The sequence below is a fragment of the Alternaria metachromatica genome (genome assembly GCF_023757995.1).
Source record: "Alternaria metachromatica strain BMP 0045 chromosome Unknown scaffold_16, whole genome shotgun sequence".
Classification (NCBI taxonomy): domain Eukaryota; kingdom Fungi; phylum Ascomycota; class Dothideomycetes; order Pleosporales; family Pleosporaceae; genus Alternaria; species Alternaria metachromatica.
Genome location: NW_026055507.1, coordinates 295,279 through 311,034, shown reverse-complemented (window position 1 = coordinate 311,034; position 15,756 = coordinate 295,279). Strand labels below are relative to the sequence as shown.

The 15,756-nt window shown below is 53.9% G+C and overlaps 6 protein-coding genes across 6 annotated transcripts; 2 read left to right on the top strand and 4 right to left on the bottom strand.

The window, feature by feature from the left end:
* Positions 1-1,946: 1,946 nt before the first annotated feature.
* Positions 1,947-3,951, top strand: J4E83_006882 (uncharacterized protein; the record flags this gene model as incomplete). The annotated part of the gene is made up of 3 exons (XM_049333791.1): positions 1,947-1,958; positions 2,104-3,666; positions 3,715-3,951. 3 exons carry the CDS (start codon positions 1,947-1,949, stop codon positions 3,949-3,951), a joined length of 1,812 nt encoding a protein of 603 aa, XP_049187047.1.
* A 1,115-nt stretch (positions 3,952-5,066) lies between these two features.
* Positions 5,067-5,466, bottom strand: LSM3 (U4/U6-U5 snRNP complex subunit lsm3; the record flags this gene model as incomplete). The annotated part of the gene is made up of 3 exons (XM_049333790.1): positions 5,067-5,113; positions 5,165-5,297; positions 5,356-5,466. The coding sequence occupies 3 exons, from the start codon at positions 5,464-5,466 to the stop codon at positions 5,067-5,069; spliced, it is 291 nt and encodes a 96-aa protein (XP_049187046.1).
* A 299-nt stretch (positions 5,467-5,765) lies between these two features.
* On the top strand, positions 5,766-7,775 carry J4E83_006880 (uncharacterized protein; the record flags this gene model as incomplete). Its single annotated transcript, XM_049333789.1, has 1 exon — positions 5,766-7,775. The coding sequence occupies one exon, from the start codon at positions 5,766-5,768 to the stop codon at positions 7,773-7,775; it is 2,010 nt and encodes a 669-aa protein (XP_049187045.1).
* Positions 7,776-7,884: 109 nt separating this feature from the next.
* Positions 7,885-10,230, bottom strand: J4E83_006879 (uncharacterized protein; the record flags this gene model as incomplete). The annotated part of the gene is made up of 2 exons (XM_049333788.1): positions 7,885-8,777; positions 8,826-10,230. 2 exons carry the CDS (start codon positions 10,228-10,230, stop codon positions 7,885-7,887), a joined length of 2,298 nt encoding a protein of 765 aa, XP_049187044.1.
* Positions 10,231-11,289: 1,059 nt separating this feature from the next.
* Positions 11,290-13,086, bottom strand: J4E83_006878 (uncharacterized protein; the record flags this gene model as incomplete). The annotated part of the gene is made up of 3 exons (XM_049333787.1): positions 11,290-12,125; positions 12,185-12,534; positions 12,584-13,086. The coding sequence occupies 3 exons, from the start codon at positions 13,084-13,086 to the stop codon at positions 11,290-11,292; spliced, it is 1,689 nt and encodes a 562-aa protein (XP_049187043.1).
* Positions 13,087-15,196: 2,110 nt separating this feature from the next.
* Positions 15,197-15,616, bottom strand: J4E83_006877 (uncharacterized protein; the record flags this gene model as incomplete). Its single annotated transcript, XM_049333786.1, has 1 exon — positions 15,197-15,616. One exon carries the CDS (start codon positions 15,614-15,616, stop codon positions 15,197-15,199), a length of 420 nt encoding a protein of 139 aa, XP_049187042.1.
* Between the last annotated feature and the right edge of the window lie 140 nt (positions 15,617-15,756).

Here is a 15,756-nt window from a genome sequence, read left to right as displayed (position 1 = left end):
GTGCATAGCAGCTGAGGAGGTCCCCAGCTTTCGTCCCATCTGGTGTGCCTGTCTTTGAGGTCGAAACATGGGACAACTCGGCGGCAGCTATGCGCCCAATAGTAGAGGGGGACTAGAATGCATGCCACAGGACAACTCAATCGCTTGTTGACTATACCTGCGCAAGAGAGCCGATCTCAACAAGGCCAAACATGACCAATGGGCGGATACGCGGCGTGCTGGTCGCGATGCGTACGTTCCATGCGAATATGGACAGGACGAGCTTTAGCACCCTGATACCCCGATGCGCCATCTCGAGCACATAGAGTACTCGAATACTACACTCCGGGTCGCCTTCACACAGAATTCTAGTCAAAAGGCTAAGGAAGCTTCCGGTCCCGAAAGTGGGTGAAGCGCTGTGGATTCGTTGGCAACTGGTGCCGGGCGTCTATTGGAGAGATCTCCGTGTGACACTCAATGCCACACGCCTGCTTCCGTAGTTCCCCTTTGCAGACAACCGTCCCTGAATGAGTCGCCACAGGATTCCCTAGAGGCTCGTGCTACTTATGAATTACGCGACCAAGGAATTATGTCTACATGTGCTCCCGCAATCGTCTGATGATCTCGGACCCACACTTTCATGACGATGGTAGCGCAAGCGCAGGAATCAAGCCGCTGATAGTCTACACACCCGCTGTGGTGTGGAAGCCATGCTTTGACCGGATAATCGCCGTTTGTTATCTTGCTGCTCAGATTCCGACCCTGCATGTGCGCGAGCGGATCATGGCGAGGGTACATATGTAGCGCGGCATGCGACTTCGCAAATCCGTGGCGTGAAGCTCGGACAACCACTCTAAGTGATGAGGGGTCGATCAAGAAGTCTGAACAGCATGTCTCCCGCACTTTGCGCAAACACGTTTCAGAAGGGATCCCGGTCGCGGACCATTTCGAAAGACGTTGTGCGCATTTTTGGCTCCATGCGATCTCGCTACGGATGCGATCGGTCCACACAGTCAGTCGGCGGTGAGCTTCTCGGCCTATACAGCCCGCGGGGACAAAGCAAAGGAAAGACGCGATAACGGCGCCAGTTTCAGGCCTTTCAACGTTCCCCAGACGCATTACCTTCCTCCAGGCTGCCTGGGACAACGCCGGCGCAACAAAGGCAAGCGCAGGCTGCCGTTTGATATCTGGTGGCAGTGCGCTGATCGACTGGGTGTGGGCGCCCGACGGCGGGTCGTGTTTACGAGTTCCAGACCACCCTTCTGATCGCGACCACAATTGAGGCCATCCAAAGCACCTGGAGTATGACGAGATGGGTTGTTATGGCAATAGAGCGCATAAACAGGATGTTTACAACCGGGTCGCAGAATGATGACCGTCACGTGATTCCGCGATTCTAGCTGACTTAATCCACCACCAGCGCGTCTTTTGGCGGGGTACGTGTATATCTACAGTCAGATGTCTGAAAACCTTGAAAGTGTCAGAATACATTCTCGGTAGCACTTGGATACTGTGCAAAAGTTTATAGAGCGGGAGATTCGCAATGTGCGGAAGCGCAATCTCAGGACGTCTTTTGTAATGATGTTGGAGTTCGCGTTTGCCTCGGCGAGATGACGTGCCTGTCAGCTCCGGAAGCATATCGGGAAGGTGCGGCCCGTGCATCATCACTAGGGCCGCTCGGGGATAGTGTCCAGTAAATAAACAACATTGCCCATCCAAACGCGCATAGCTCCAAGCTCCCATATAAGTTTACAAGCTCTTGTTGTCGTCAACACCACTCCTCGTGCCATTCGACAACGTCGACCCGTCTATCTCATCGTCGCCAACTTAGATGGAGAGTTTCTTTATATCGGCCACTGTTTTGTAGCGCTCCACCTCCGCTGCCCCTATCGTCCACTTCGCAACCGTCGCTGTCAACACAACATACATTCCAAGACTATTGTCTTTAATCGACAGACCAGAACATAATGGACGCAAAGGTAAGACTGCTCTCTCTTTGTTTACTCTCACTTTGGCGGCATGGCGGTGCGTGGACGCGTTCCGAGGCTGGCGGCTTCATCTCCAGTCTTTTCATGGTCACCCAGATTATCTTCCTTTCACAGCCGCTGACAGACTTTTCTACAGCCTCAACGTCCTGCGCGGGCTCTCCGAGTACGCGACGAGAACGCGCCGCCCCAATTACCTGCCGGCAAGACTCTGCATTCGCGCAACAAGTCAACGCCAGCGCTGTCCACACTGATGCAGGTCGGCGGCATCAAGGCGGCCGCAGCCAAGCGGACCGTGTTTGGAGACGTCAGCAACACGCGGCAACCCATAACAAAGGACGACATGCAGGTCAATGGGAAGAAGAAGGGTCTTGAGGTGCTCAAGGACAACTCTGCCGTCACGGTCAAGGAGATCACCACAAAGGCTGGCGCGTTAGCACGACCGGCGCAACGCCCTCTGGCAAACGTCACAGCCAAGGCGAACGCGTCAATAGAGGCAAGCGACGTCGCGTCTGCTGTCACCAAATCCACCGTCAACGCCAGCCAGCCGGCCGCCGAAGTCCGCAAGGTCATCACCAAGAAGTCCTCCACAGCCGTCTTCAAGGAGCCACAATCAGAACCCCTTAACGACACAACAACTCTCGTAGATGTACCTGCTCGCCAACCTCTCCCTACCCAGCCATCTTCATTTCCCAACGTGGACCGTGCCTCAGCACAGTCCCAGCAACCAACGACCATCCCTGAAGAGGAAGAGAAAGCCGAGTCAAAAAATGGGGCGGACGACAGGTACGAATACCTAGATGCTCTCGAGGAGCAGGCGCGCGTCCTAGAGCAGGAGCGCAATGAGGAACTTGCCAAGGTCAACGGCCTGAACGGTCTCGACCAAGAAGAGTACTGGGACGAGGAGGAAGACGAAGAGTACTACGATGCCGACGGCTACACTACTGCCCGGTCTCTGCGATCGCGCGGCGACAACACAACTGGCGGTGTCACCCTTGTCCTTGCGCCTAGGATCACTGCAAAGACACAACGCGAACTTGAGGCTGCTCGGATCTTCGTCGAAGCGAATCGGAGTGCCGAAGACGTGGAGGATGAGCAGTGGGATACATCCATGGTCGCTGAATACGGCGACGAGATTTTCGAGTACATGCACGCCCTTGAAGAGCGCATGAAGCCCAACGCTTCTTACATGGACCACCAGGCCGAGATCCAATGGTCGATGCGATCCGTCTTGATGGACTGGCTCGTTCAGGTTCACAACCGCTTTACCCTTCTGCCCGAGACTCTTTTCCTCGCCGTCAACTACGTCGATCGTTTCCTCTCGTGCAAGGTCGTTTCACTTGGCAAGCTTCAGCTGGTCGGCGCCACCGCGCTGTTCGTCGCTGCAAAGTACGAGGAGATCAACTGCCCGTCAGTACAAGAGATCGTATACATGGTCGACGGTGCCTACACTGCCGATGAGGTCCTGAAGGCTGAGCGCTTCATGCTCAGCATGCTTCAGTTCGAGCTGGGTTGGCCTGGCCCAATGAGCTTCCTTCGCCGTATCAGCAAAGCAGATGACTACGACCTGGAGACTCGTACCCTATCCAAGTACTTCTTGGAGATCACCGTCATGGATGAGCGCTTCGTGGGTTGCGCTCCTAGCTTCCTGTCGGCCGGTGCTCACTGCCTTGCCCGCTTCATGCTGAAGAAGGGTGACTGGGTAAGCTTGCATCCATACACTATATCAGACCATGCTAACATCCCCTAGTCGCAAGCACACGTACATTACTCCGGGTACACACTGACCCAACTGCGACACCTCATCTCCGTCATCCTCGAGTGCTGCGACAACCCACAAAAGCATCACGCGGCTGTGTACGAGAAGTACACCGACAAGCGCTATAAGCGTGCTTCCATATTCGTCGAGGCAGAGGTCTCAAAGGGCTTCTCGCTGCCATTTGTGTCTAGGGACAGCCTTGCCAGCCAAACTTGGAGGCGAAAGTGAATACACTTGTCTCCACATGGCTCTGACTTGACTGTGTTCTAACGTGGCTCAGGGCTCGTGTGATCGCGCATCTCTCCGAGGGCATCCACCAGCACCCACCCGTCAAGAGCCAGGCAGTACAAGTCAACCGGTCTGCTACAACTCAGCATCAGCACCAACATGGTCACCATCGAAATCTTCTCCATTCTTGCTTATTGTTCACGGATACTCGGCGCTTTGGCGGCTTCTTGGAACAGGGTCAACACCAGCAATCTTCCCAGTCTACATTAGTCCAACCTTCGTTCGGACACCCGGTGCATGGAGTTTATGGTTATCCGGCCTGAGTCTTTTCGTTCCCTCCGTCACTGGTTTTTACTCTTTCGTCACCGTCACCCATACCCTGGCAGCTGGCAAACTTCCCTTCGACTGTATCTACTTGCTTTGGAAAGCGCTTCCGGCCGTATCACGACGAAATGAGGTCATGAACACCCACTCCCATTAGTTTAATTCTCCAACTCACGCGGATTCTCCTTCTGGTGGCCGTCTTTTTTCCCTTTTCTCCTTTAGTCACTCCTCTTGGGTCGGGTTTCAGCGATCGGCGATTCTTCGACGCACAGGAGTTACATGGACACCGCACTATGTGCGTATGGGGTTTCTCTATCTGCGTTATGCGTGGCACAATGAAGCTCTTAGATCGGGCTTTCCAGTAGAGTCAAGAAAAGCGCTTAATACTTGCATCTTCAACAATGTTGACCTTGAGTGATGAGTGCGAACACCTTGCAGTGAGCGAACTTGATTGTGGATGTGCGTGTTCTTCTGGCCTAGGTTTGAGACTTCGTATGGGTTTTCATTGTACTTGATGATGTTTGCTTGGTGGGCATCATCTCATGGTCGTTGAGAGGGAGGTTCAGATGACACGTCCAAGCCTGTGCTGAACGCCCGAAACCTCCATATACACGTTTGCTATCCTCCACCCCAAGTCTGCCCCAGCGAATGCGCCCCACCATCCAAGCATTCGGGTATCTCAATCGTGACTGCTTCCTTTTCGTGCCGTCGTTGCCCTTTTCATCTCAGCAAGCCAATTACGCCCTTGCTATGTCGAAATTCGATTCGTGCGAGAAACCGTGAAATGCTGATCATTGCGTTGCTTCCGCTGCCGGTGCAATCAAGACTACCGAGTCACCTGGCATACCGTCAGCTTCACGTCATCTAAAAAGTCATGTACGTCTCTCACCTCTGACGAAGAGCATCTCGCTCTGCTTCTTGACTGTCCGCACGCGAGGCTCCTGGTCCTCGTCTTCCTCCTCCGCAATGTATATGGTTTCTTCGACGTCTCCGAGGACGAGGTTGCAATGCGAGTCGTATGCCTAGACATGCTGTTAGCTATGCATGTACATATATACAAGCTGCTGCATCGCGACTCACGTGTAGTCTGCCCTTGAGTTCGCGGTCGCCGCGCAATTTGACAATGACGACTTCGTCAATGCAGAGGCGCACAAGGTCGAGGGGCTCGTTGGTCTCTTCTTTCTCGTCCATGGCGGGCAATATGTCTGTCGTGGATGCGATTCGTCGTGTGAGAGCTACAAGGCGCCTCCGCGGTGAACTTTGGCAGGAGCGATCGTCTTGGCGGAAGCGGGGACTAGCGTGCACGCGAATCTAGTGGTGGGCTGGTAGGCATTGCGTCAGGGCCCAGCCCCAATCCAACATTTCTAGGTACATTCACCCTCAACATCCCAGTTTCCACCGCCGCCCTACTCTCGATCACTTTCTGCTCGCTTCGACTTTACTTGCCATCCAGTATACGCAGCTCGGACACATAAGCAAGAGCACGAGTCATGTCCGAGATCCAGGTCCCTGCCCAGAAGGACGAGCATCCGCTTCTAGCCTCACGTCCGCCGGTTACCGATCCCATCACCTATCTTACTATTATTGAATACAACTTGTCCGAGGAGAACTTGCCGGTCCTACACGAGGTTCTTCAAGATGCAGAGCTTACTGCGACTATCGGCTGGGATTTGATACATCTGCTCCTTCCGATGCTCCCGCTATCGGAAGATTGTTTGCAAGACATCGCCGCCAAGGGTAACCCACGAGAGTGTGTTTTGAAAGTGACAGAAGCGCTGCGGCTACTGGAATTTGAAGAACCACACGATCACACCGACGACGAAGAAGATGATGCAGACAACAGCGGAAGCAAGAAAGCGGCAGAAGTCGGAATGGGCGAATCGAGCACAAGTCCTGCCTTCCAACCAGCCGTAGTCCCGCCACTTCCGGTACTAAAGTTCGAGGTCCTCTTGACTATACTTGCAACGCTACATCGACGGGTCAAGACGAAATATCCAAGCCGGTTCCTCTCTACCAGTCTGCAGGCTGCACTGCTCGCATACAACAGGGCCAACACGCACATTGAAGACCTCACCCTATCCGCTGTCAAGTTTGTCAAGACGCTTTCCGGCACTAAGAGGCCGCATTTGCCATCGAGACGAAGCAGCGGAAATCTGCTACGTGTAAACACCAATCAGTCGGAGCCAGATCCGGAGGCACAGAGCGACGCGCCGAGCAGTGAGGAGAATGATCTTGTCAATCGCCTACTCCAGTCATTCCTCACGCATATCCTCGAGGATTACGTCTTGTCACTGACATCAGACGACGACGTTCCAGGCCTGGCGTGGGCAAGCAGACTGATGGAGCGGTACGAGCCCCAGCGGATACCGAACAAGCCCAACTACAAGAAATATGCGGACAGGTTCGCAGAAGAAGAGGATCTGACCTCTAGGGTTGCGATTCTTGGACAGGTTGTAGCCTTGACTCAGGATCTTGGGTTGAAGTATAAGGAGCTTCTTCGGACTGTGATGGATACGGAGGATGAGAAGCGAGGTATTCCAGGAACAGAAGATGAGCCACCAGCCACGGCTGCCGATATACCGCTCTCACGAACAGGCGCTCTTCTACTTATCGCTGCGCAAAACGTCAAACAGGAACTGTATGCTTCAGCCAAGCAAGACGAGTCATCGTCAATTGCCATTTTCCCAGGACACGCCACGATACTCAGCAACTTCATTGGAACTCTCGGGCAACAGACCGTCGGTATGGAGCCTGAAGCACTGCTCGACACAGTTCTCACATTTGGTCTCATCGCACTCGAAAAGAACAACATCGGCGAGCCCAAAGACGACGAGTCATTCGCCCAATACCTGCAAACAATCTCGCTCATCTCCGCAAACTCGCCGTCCCCGAGCCTACGCGGGCATGCGCATTATCTCACCACAACGGTCCTGCGCTCACATCCCCACGATCTCGTCCGCCTAACCTTCATCCGCGACACGCTAGAACACTGCCCATACGAGAACCTCAAAGCAAGCGCAGTATCGTGGCTCAAAGGCGAGACCCTCGAGGCCAACGCGCCGCGTCCTCAATCCGCAGACGACGAGCACGAAGAAACCAACATATTCGCCACGCCAGTCGCTCTATCTACCGTTGCGCCCTTCCTATGGCCTGATCTCACCAAGCAATATGCCACCGATGCTGTCCTAGAAGAGTCATGGATGCAGTTCCGCCAAGAACTTGGTTTCTACGTTGCGGCACTCAATTTCTACTATCTGCTACTCCAGGCGAAGCATCTACATGAGACGCTCGGTATCAAGGAGTTGAACAGTAATCACAGCATTCAGTCGCAGTATCTAGATGTGCTGAAGCAGACTGCTGCGCGGTTCCAGAAGGAGCTGTCGTCGGGCGGTGGCGCACTTGTTGTTGAGGGTGAAGAAGCGCTGGAGCAGGCCAAGGCTGATGTTGGGTTACTGGAGAAAGTCATCGAATGGGTTGAAGGCGGTTTGAAGAAATTGTAGATAGGGTGACTATACGTGTCATGAGTGACGTGCTTCAGACGGTATTTGCATGGAATACAATTACATTTGCGAAGAAGACTTCAATATATCCACAGCGAAATTGTATTGCTCAGAACATACCCCCATTCATACCCCCAAAGCCCGCTCCACCACCATACGATCCCCCCTGTGGAACCCACCCCCCGAAATTATCCGCCGTCATATCATTCCACAGATATAAATCGCCGTTTTGAAACGCCGCGGAGAAGTCGCCCATATCCGTAGTAAACGCGGTCTGATCGCTGATCGGCTGCGGGTCAATGGCCATGTCATTCGCGTTCCATGGTGTGGGCGTGGGATACGCGTTACCCAGTGCGAATGACGACGTGGGGAGAGACGGAGGAGCGGGTTGATGTTGCTGCTGCTGTGCTGCAACCTGACTTGGATCGATAGCAGACGCAGACGCTGCAGTGTTCGCGACCTGCAAGTTCTGCTCCGCGAACGCAGGAGTCTGATTCCCGCTTGCGGTCTTCATCTCATCTCCACCCCCTACCTTCTTCCTCCTCTTGAGATGCCTCCCCTCCTTCCTCCAAATCACATATTCATCCCACCAACTCTTCAACTTCTCATGCAGCAGAAAGTTCCAATGGCTCGGTACCCTGACTCTACACTCCTGCGGCCCACCCGCCTCATTCGTCTTATCCAGCACAGTGTCGAGGTAATAACTCACTTTAAGGCTCTGGCTTTCGAGCAGCTCGCCCATTTCCGCGTCGGTGCCGACGGCGTATTCTGCTTTCATGAGGGTAACGAGGGAGTAGACAGCGCGGACGTAGAGGGCGTTTGGCGATTTGCGCAGTTTGTCGACGGGGACGGCGATGAAGAAGTCGAGGATGGTGTGGGCGGCCGAGATGCATTTTGTGGTTGCGTTGATTTGGAGGGCGGAGCGCGAGAGGAGGGATTCGGGTTGCACGCAGTCGTCGTCTAGGGCGGGGAGGGTGATGTGGCGGTTGCGGAATTCGATGACTGGGTGGTGTTAGATGGGGTGGATGTGATGTGCGTGGTTTGACTTACCGTCGTAGCGACCTCCGTCCATACCAAACTCCCACATGGATAACATGTCGGAGTAGTACTCTATCTGTAAGTTCAGCGTCATGACGTCGTCTGGAATCCCTTTCCTCCAATCCTGCATCCGCCGATCGAAGATTCGTAGTATGATTTGCATGCGCAACTCTGAGAGACTGAAGCTGGTGCTCGCATCGTCAAAGCCAAAGGCCGTATTTGCCTCGTCGGCTATCCTCTGAAGCTTCAACCACGCCACTATCCTCTTGTCGTCCAACAGTTTCGACTTTTCCAGTATGTTGAAGCACTCTTCCATCCAACTGTTGAACAGCAGTATGTTGGGGCGTTTCAGTCTCATCGAGAAGCCTGCGCTAATGATGTAGAGTAGGAGGATAGTGCGGCAGTGCTCGAGTAACTCCTCGGGCGAAGAAATCTTCTGGAGTGAGCGAATCGCACGTTTGGGGAGTTGCTCGTGCGTTCTGGGTTTAGATGTCAAGCCCAACTCCAGAATCATCGACGCGGCCATGTTGACCCACTGATAGATTTGCAGCTGGCCTGGTGTTTTCGATGGTGAGTAGTACGTGACTGTGACGATGAGCGCCTGAATAGCTTGAACCGACTTCTCGCCTTTGATGAAGGCGGAACGTGCGTAGAGAAGGACGGTTTCTTCATGTAGTCTGTCAGACAGGGCAGAACCTTTCGAGTGCGCAGCCGCGGCCATGATTGCGTGGAAGAGCGCAGGCTTGTTTGCTCGGAGATCGAACACGTCCCATTGTTTGGGAATCGTGATGCCTGGACATGCAGCGACGAGCTCGGTGCGCCATATGCTCAGGAGCTCGACTGCTAGATCTTCCGAGATGACACCACGATCTATAATGTCGTTATCAGAAGACCCCAGGAAGTCTGTCGGCGCGCCAGTAGACGCAGAATCGACAGTAGGGGCTTTTATGGTTGATGGTGTGACCATTGACGCCGCTGTTGTGACACTTGGGCGACTTGATACGCTAGGAGGCGTCTCCTTCTTTCTCACATGGCCTTGATCATCCGAGTCCTCATCGCCTGATTCCTGTTCGCTAACATCGTTTGATGATCTGGCGTTAGTCTTCAGAAGACTTCGCATCTGCTGTATCTCTTTCTCCAACTCCGTGACTCGCACGTCTGTTCTCTTTCTCTGTCTTCTCTTGGCCGGCGGCGCGAAAACACATGTTCTGTTCGCCTTGGCGCATCGCTGGCACTGCGTCGAGCTTGTGTCCGGATTCGTGAGACATCGGACTTTGGAAATGCGGCATGCTTCACAAGCGCGGTTTAATGGCTGGTCTTGAGACTTCCGAGGCTGTTCCGCGTCTGGGCTATTGACAAGTTGGTTGTTCATGGTCCAGAGCGTCTGTGACTTGGTGTCATCTCCAAGGCCCGACATTCTGGTTGACGTCGGCAAAGTTGCCGCTTGTAGTAGGGTGGTATATTCGAATGACTGTCGTCTTGAGATGCGCACGCATAACGTCTTTGATCCAGATTCGACGTTGCTAACTGCGCAATTCCATGTTTGTAATCAATGGAAGATCGACTAGCGCATGCAATAGCCGGTAGATCCTGTGAGGGCCTGTCGGAGACACGCGCTGGAGTGGAGAATGACGGTCGCTGATTATGTGCGACAAACTTTGAGTACTCGGTCCGCTGGTGTCAGTAAAGTCGATGTATGACGAACGTGGATGCCTGGGAAGCCGTTGATCGAAGGTCGCGCGACAGGGACTGACACGCGAAACACCAATCAGGCAAACCTGTGGGTCTAGTGGATGACTTGTGGCTAAATATTGAGCCCGCAATGCGCGACACACGATCTCCGCTCTAGCGTCTCGGAGCAATCCCTAGGAAACTTGCTGTCCGTACCTTTGGACTGTTGTATCAAAAGATTACACTGTATTTACGACAGTCGCACGAGAGTCTGCAAGAACCCAAGGCACCTACGACACTGCGACATGACCTGGAAGTACCTATGAGTACACTGCATACGCGTTCAGGCGACCCAATACTTGTCGCATGGATCGGAATATTGGTCAATTAAACGGTGCCTCGTGACGACATTGCATGCGATTGGCAGCAAAGCAATACGACGGAGATATGCCGGGCGAGCATCAAATCCGTCAACACAGCACCAGATTATTATCTCGAAGAAGCAGTTCATAGCAGCCGGGGTTGAGAGTCCTGCGCTGTGGAGAGAATCGCGCCCCGCGTATTTGGTTAAGGCGCACCACGCCTTACCCGACGGCAAACCTTCGTCAGCGTAGGGCGCGACTAGCGCCTTGGGTGTATAGTAATTCAGATCATAAAAACTACTGTTGAGCTCTCCTCACTTCTCAAAACGATATGGTTGTTCATACGATTCATTCAACATAATAGTCGCTACAAACATGTCCTTTCTATACACCGACTTCGACAAGGCAAAGACACCACCCAAGCGAATACCACCGTCACCCGTCTAGCAAAGCCAGAACCAGAACTTCTCAAGAGCATTGCGCGGGATCTGCTCAGGCCAAACCTCCGCATCAAGCGCCGCCTTGCCGCTCCAGATATCTGCCTCGGCCGGGTTGACCATCTTTGTCCGCTTGAAGATCTTCCAGAAAGCATAGAGGAGACCGAAGATGGCAACGCCGATGTAGGCAGTGAAGAAGCTGGTCAGCTCATCCGGGCCCCAAGGAGTGGTGGTGAAGACCTTGAAGCCGTTGAAGAGAATGATGAGGGCGAAGTAGGCGAACGCAGTCCACGCAACGTATGGCTGCCACTTGCTAGCGAAGACCATGGTGCTGCGGTCGACGTTCTGGGCGATGCATGCCTTACGGAACCGGGTGTATGTGTAGGTGATGGTGCACCAAGTAAAGAGCGACGCGATGGTGGTCAAGTTCTGGAACCATCCGAATACCTTGTTGGCACCAGCGCTGACACTCATGTATGTGAGTAGCGAGATTGAGGCTGTGACTGCAACAGCGTAGACAGGGACACCCTTCTTGTTGCACCTGAGGAGGAACTGTGGGGCTTGGCCGTTCTGTGCGATACTGAAGAGATAGCGCGATCCGGTGTACAGGAAAGCGTTGCCAGATGAGGTTGCGGATGTCAAGATGACAGCGTTGACGATGTGGGGGAGGACGGGGATTCCTGCGTTCTTCATGGCGATGACCCAGGGAGATGACTGAGCACCCTTGGCGTTCTCGTCGGTGAGTTGAGGGTCGTTTGAGCTGATACAGGTGCCGATGATGAACGATCCCAGGACGTAGAAGAATAGGATACGCCAGAAGACACGGCGAACGGCTTTGGGGACTAGAGACGTACAAGGTCAGTGATCGTTATATGAAGAGTCGAGACAAGACGTTGCTTACTGTTCCTGCGGGGGTCGGCGGCTTCACCGGCAGCGACTGCAACCATCTCGACACCACCGTACGAGAACGCTGCGTTGACAAGTGTAGACCAGAGACCCGTGAAGCGACCCGTATTCCCGGTGCCCACGTACTCCTTCATCGCACCTTCCTTCCAATAGCGGAATCCTCGCCTGTCATGGTCAGGACCTCCACCGAGCATAATGACTAGACCGGCAAGAAGCAGTCCAATGATTGTTATGATCTTGATGGATGCGAAGATGAACTCGGCTTCTCCGTAAATCGAGACGGCGAAGATGTTCAGAAAGACGATGATGACAATGATGATGGAGATCCATATCGCAGGATTGTACCTAGCTGGAGTCAGAAAGTGTTGGAACTCGATTGGACCGTTATACTTACTTCTCTTCCTGGTCCCAGAAGTTGATCAAGAGAGCGGCAGCAGAGATCTCGGCGCAGAGTGTAATAGAGCTGTTGTACCAGTTGTTCCAACCGACGGCAAAACCAAGAGCGGGGTCGGCATAGCGAGCAGCGTACTGCGGGATAGCACCGGGAAGCGGGAGCCATGTGGCCATCTCTCCGAGACACTGCATCATGCCGAAGACGGCGACACCCGTGATGGTATAACCAAGGAGGACAGAGACGGGACCGGCATTGGCGAAAGCACTGGCAATACCGAGGAACAGACCAGTACCAATGGTACCTCCGAGCGCGATGAACTGGATGTGGCGCGACTTGAGACCTCTCTGGACGTAGCCGTAGTCCTCGGCTTTCTGAGCGGAACCATAGACACCGGCAGCCTCATTAAGGGCGTGGTCCTTGATGTCGTGGACATCGCCCACAGCATGGTCAGAGGGACTCTCGCCAGCGACATACTGCTGCTTTTCGTAGTCGTTGACCGACATATCGGGCGACAGGGAGATAAGAACACCAAGAGGTATACTCAGCGAAGAGGAAGACTGAGCCTGAGTCTACCAGGGATAAAGAACCCAGGAGAGCACAAGAAGGGTAGAGGCGCGAGAGAAGATAGCCTTGCAAGCCGGGTGGATGGGGGTACGAAACGGCCTTTATACCCACGCGCCTGCGAGGGTTCCCTTCTCAACTTCGCAGCACCCTCGTCCCAGCACCCAGGAACCGCACGCAAAAGCAGAGCATGGGCTGGACCCCAGCGGCGACTGTCATTCTGCAGACTAGTCGCGGCGCAGCTCCGGTGTGGTCTGGAAAGCCTACTGGTCAATGGTGTGATTGGGAGCGAATGATACGATTAAGATGCAGACGGTGTCGCCGTTCGGTATGGGCTATGCCGCCTTGAATTGCCTTAACCTCGCCCGGGGCTGATAAGGATGGGATCGCTGGACTGGGGTAGACGTTGGAGTGACAAGCTTCGATACAAGCCTTGTCTACTCAAAGAGGGGTACAGCTTATGCACGGCATGCATGCCTGCTTGCTTGCGAATTATCGTACAACAACCAGCGTTTTCTCGTTGCTGTTCACACGTCGCAGATACTGTTCGTACAGAGTATTGTCAAGCAAACCTCTCGATACACCGAGGCGCCTTCGACCAGCACGCGACCGCAGGATGGGGCGCCGGGCGTTCCAACTCGCTTAAGGTGCGATTTGGCATTGAGACAAGCCTCAATGGCGCTGAAGCAAGCAGCTATCGGGCGCCCTAGCTCGCGCTAAGCATTCTCGGCAGGTGGATCCAAGCTACAACCCATCAGAACAGTTTCCACTATCGTGGGCTTACTAGGGGTGATGCATCGGGAGTCGTGCGAATTGCACGCCTTTCTAGAACACATTCTAGCGCGCGGACCTACTGCGGTCGTATCGCTGTCACTACGCGTTCGCGCATTCCGTCTCGTCTTCAGTGGGATGAGAAGCGCGAGATGGCTCTGGACCACGACTTTCGCGATGCGCTTCCACGAATGGCGGGAACAAGACGTGCGTTCTGTGCGAGAACGCCCCCGCCCCTCCCGCACTGATGCGGTCACTGCACAGACAATTTGCGCAATCTACTCGGCCAGATGTGTCGCCAGAGTGCGTGCAAGGGTTTGATTGGAGTCGTCAGCCTGCAGATAACCGTGGCGATTCGTATACTGGTTCCGACTGATGGCACAAGACTCTCGTTCCTCCAATGACATACACCGATTTGGAAGCACGAAGACCGGAGTGCTCTGAGCTGACCCGAGCGTCATCCCATGCGGTCTTTTGGGTGTCTTTTGGGCAGGTGGGTGTACTCGAGGCGTGATACTTGCACATGTGACCATCTCGAGAGCCTAAGAGTTGTGTCCTCACAAAGCTTTGTGCACCGATAAGGCTGACAGCAGATCACAACATCCAATGGAGATGTTTTCTGGAATGTTTCAGGCGCGTAGACGCGGTCAGCATGCGCCCAGTCAAAGCCACCGGTACCTGGCTTATGCTTGCAGACTTGACTAGTTAAATTGAGGAGCCGCTGCCACCTCAAACAAAGAAAAGCCGAACAGGTCTGCAGCTTATATCAGTCTGGAAACATGGAAAGTAGTGAGCCCAACCTCAACGTAGGCCCCGGGATCCCGGTTTTTCTCATTGAATGGAGTCCTACATTCATTAAACTGGCGCAAGAGAGAAGAACTCGAGCTTATCAAAGCTTTGAGAAAGCTATTTTGTGTTTGGCACCGTAGATCAATGGCACAAGGCTGCAATCTAGTGCACGTGTGGTAGGGTTCAGATGACTGTTACACGTATCAGATCGTGAGGGTACAATTATATGATATTTATACACACAGTATCAAAAACCGTGGACAAGGTATCCATCCATCCTCCTGACTATGTCCTTGTTGCCGGGTACAAAGTCGCAGACATTCCCCATGGCCTGTCCATACGCGTAGCAGATGAAGGTATGTCGTTCTCGGAGTGGTTCGGTTCTTTCGGTTTGTCGGATAGTCTTCGCATAGTAATAGGTATCCTTCGAGGTGTCTTTCATGTGCAGCAGATATCCGCTGTAATGTCGCAGCCAGCCACCACCCAAGCGCGTTAGCCAGGTCCGATCTTGGGCATGTCGTGGTGCTCGCTCAGCCCGCTCAGGTACTTGTTGAGTTCCTCCACCTTCTCCTTGTGTGTCTTGACTCCCTCCTTCTTTAGTCTCTCCTCCAACCTCTTCCGTCGCATCTCGTCGTGCCGTCTTTCCGCTTCTGTCTTCTGCCTGCCACCGCCCTCTCGTATCGATCGCTCTGCAGTTTCGGGCGACATAGAGCGGCCAGGTGCGCCTGAAGGTGATTTGCGCGCGTCATCGTCGGTCGGCGACCGTTTCGCGACGCTGGTGGACGTGTCTTCGGCGGGTTTTGTGGATTCGGTAGTCCTAGGCTTCTTCTTTTTCTTCTTTTTGTCGACGCCGCCGCGACCTTTGAGTTTCAGCGCGCCGCCTGTGGCCGCTGTGTAGTCCGAGGACGGCATGGTGGTGATGCGCTGACGTATGGAGAGTGGGCAGCTTTGGATGGCTGAGCGCGAGATCGAATAACGGGTCCGCACGTGACACCGTTAAAGTGGGGCGGACGCATCTTCAACATCGACAGAGTTCCTTCCGCGTCAACCTA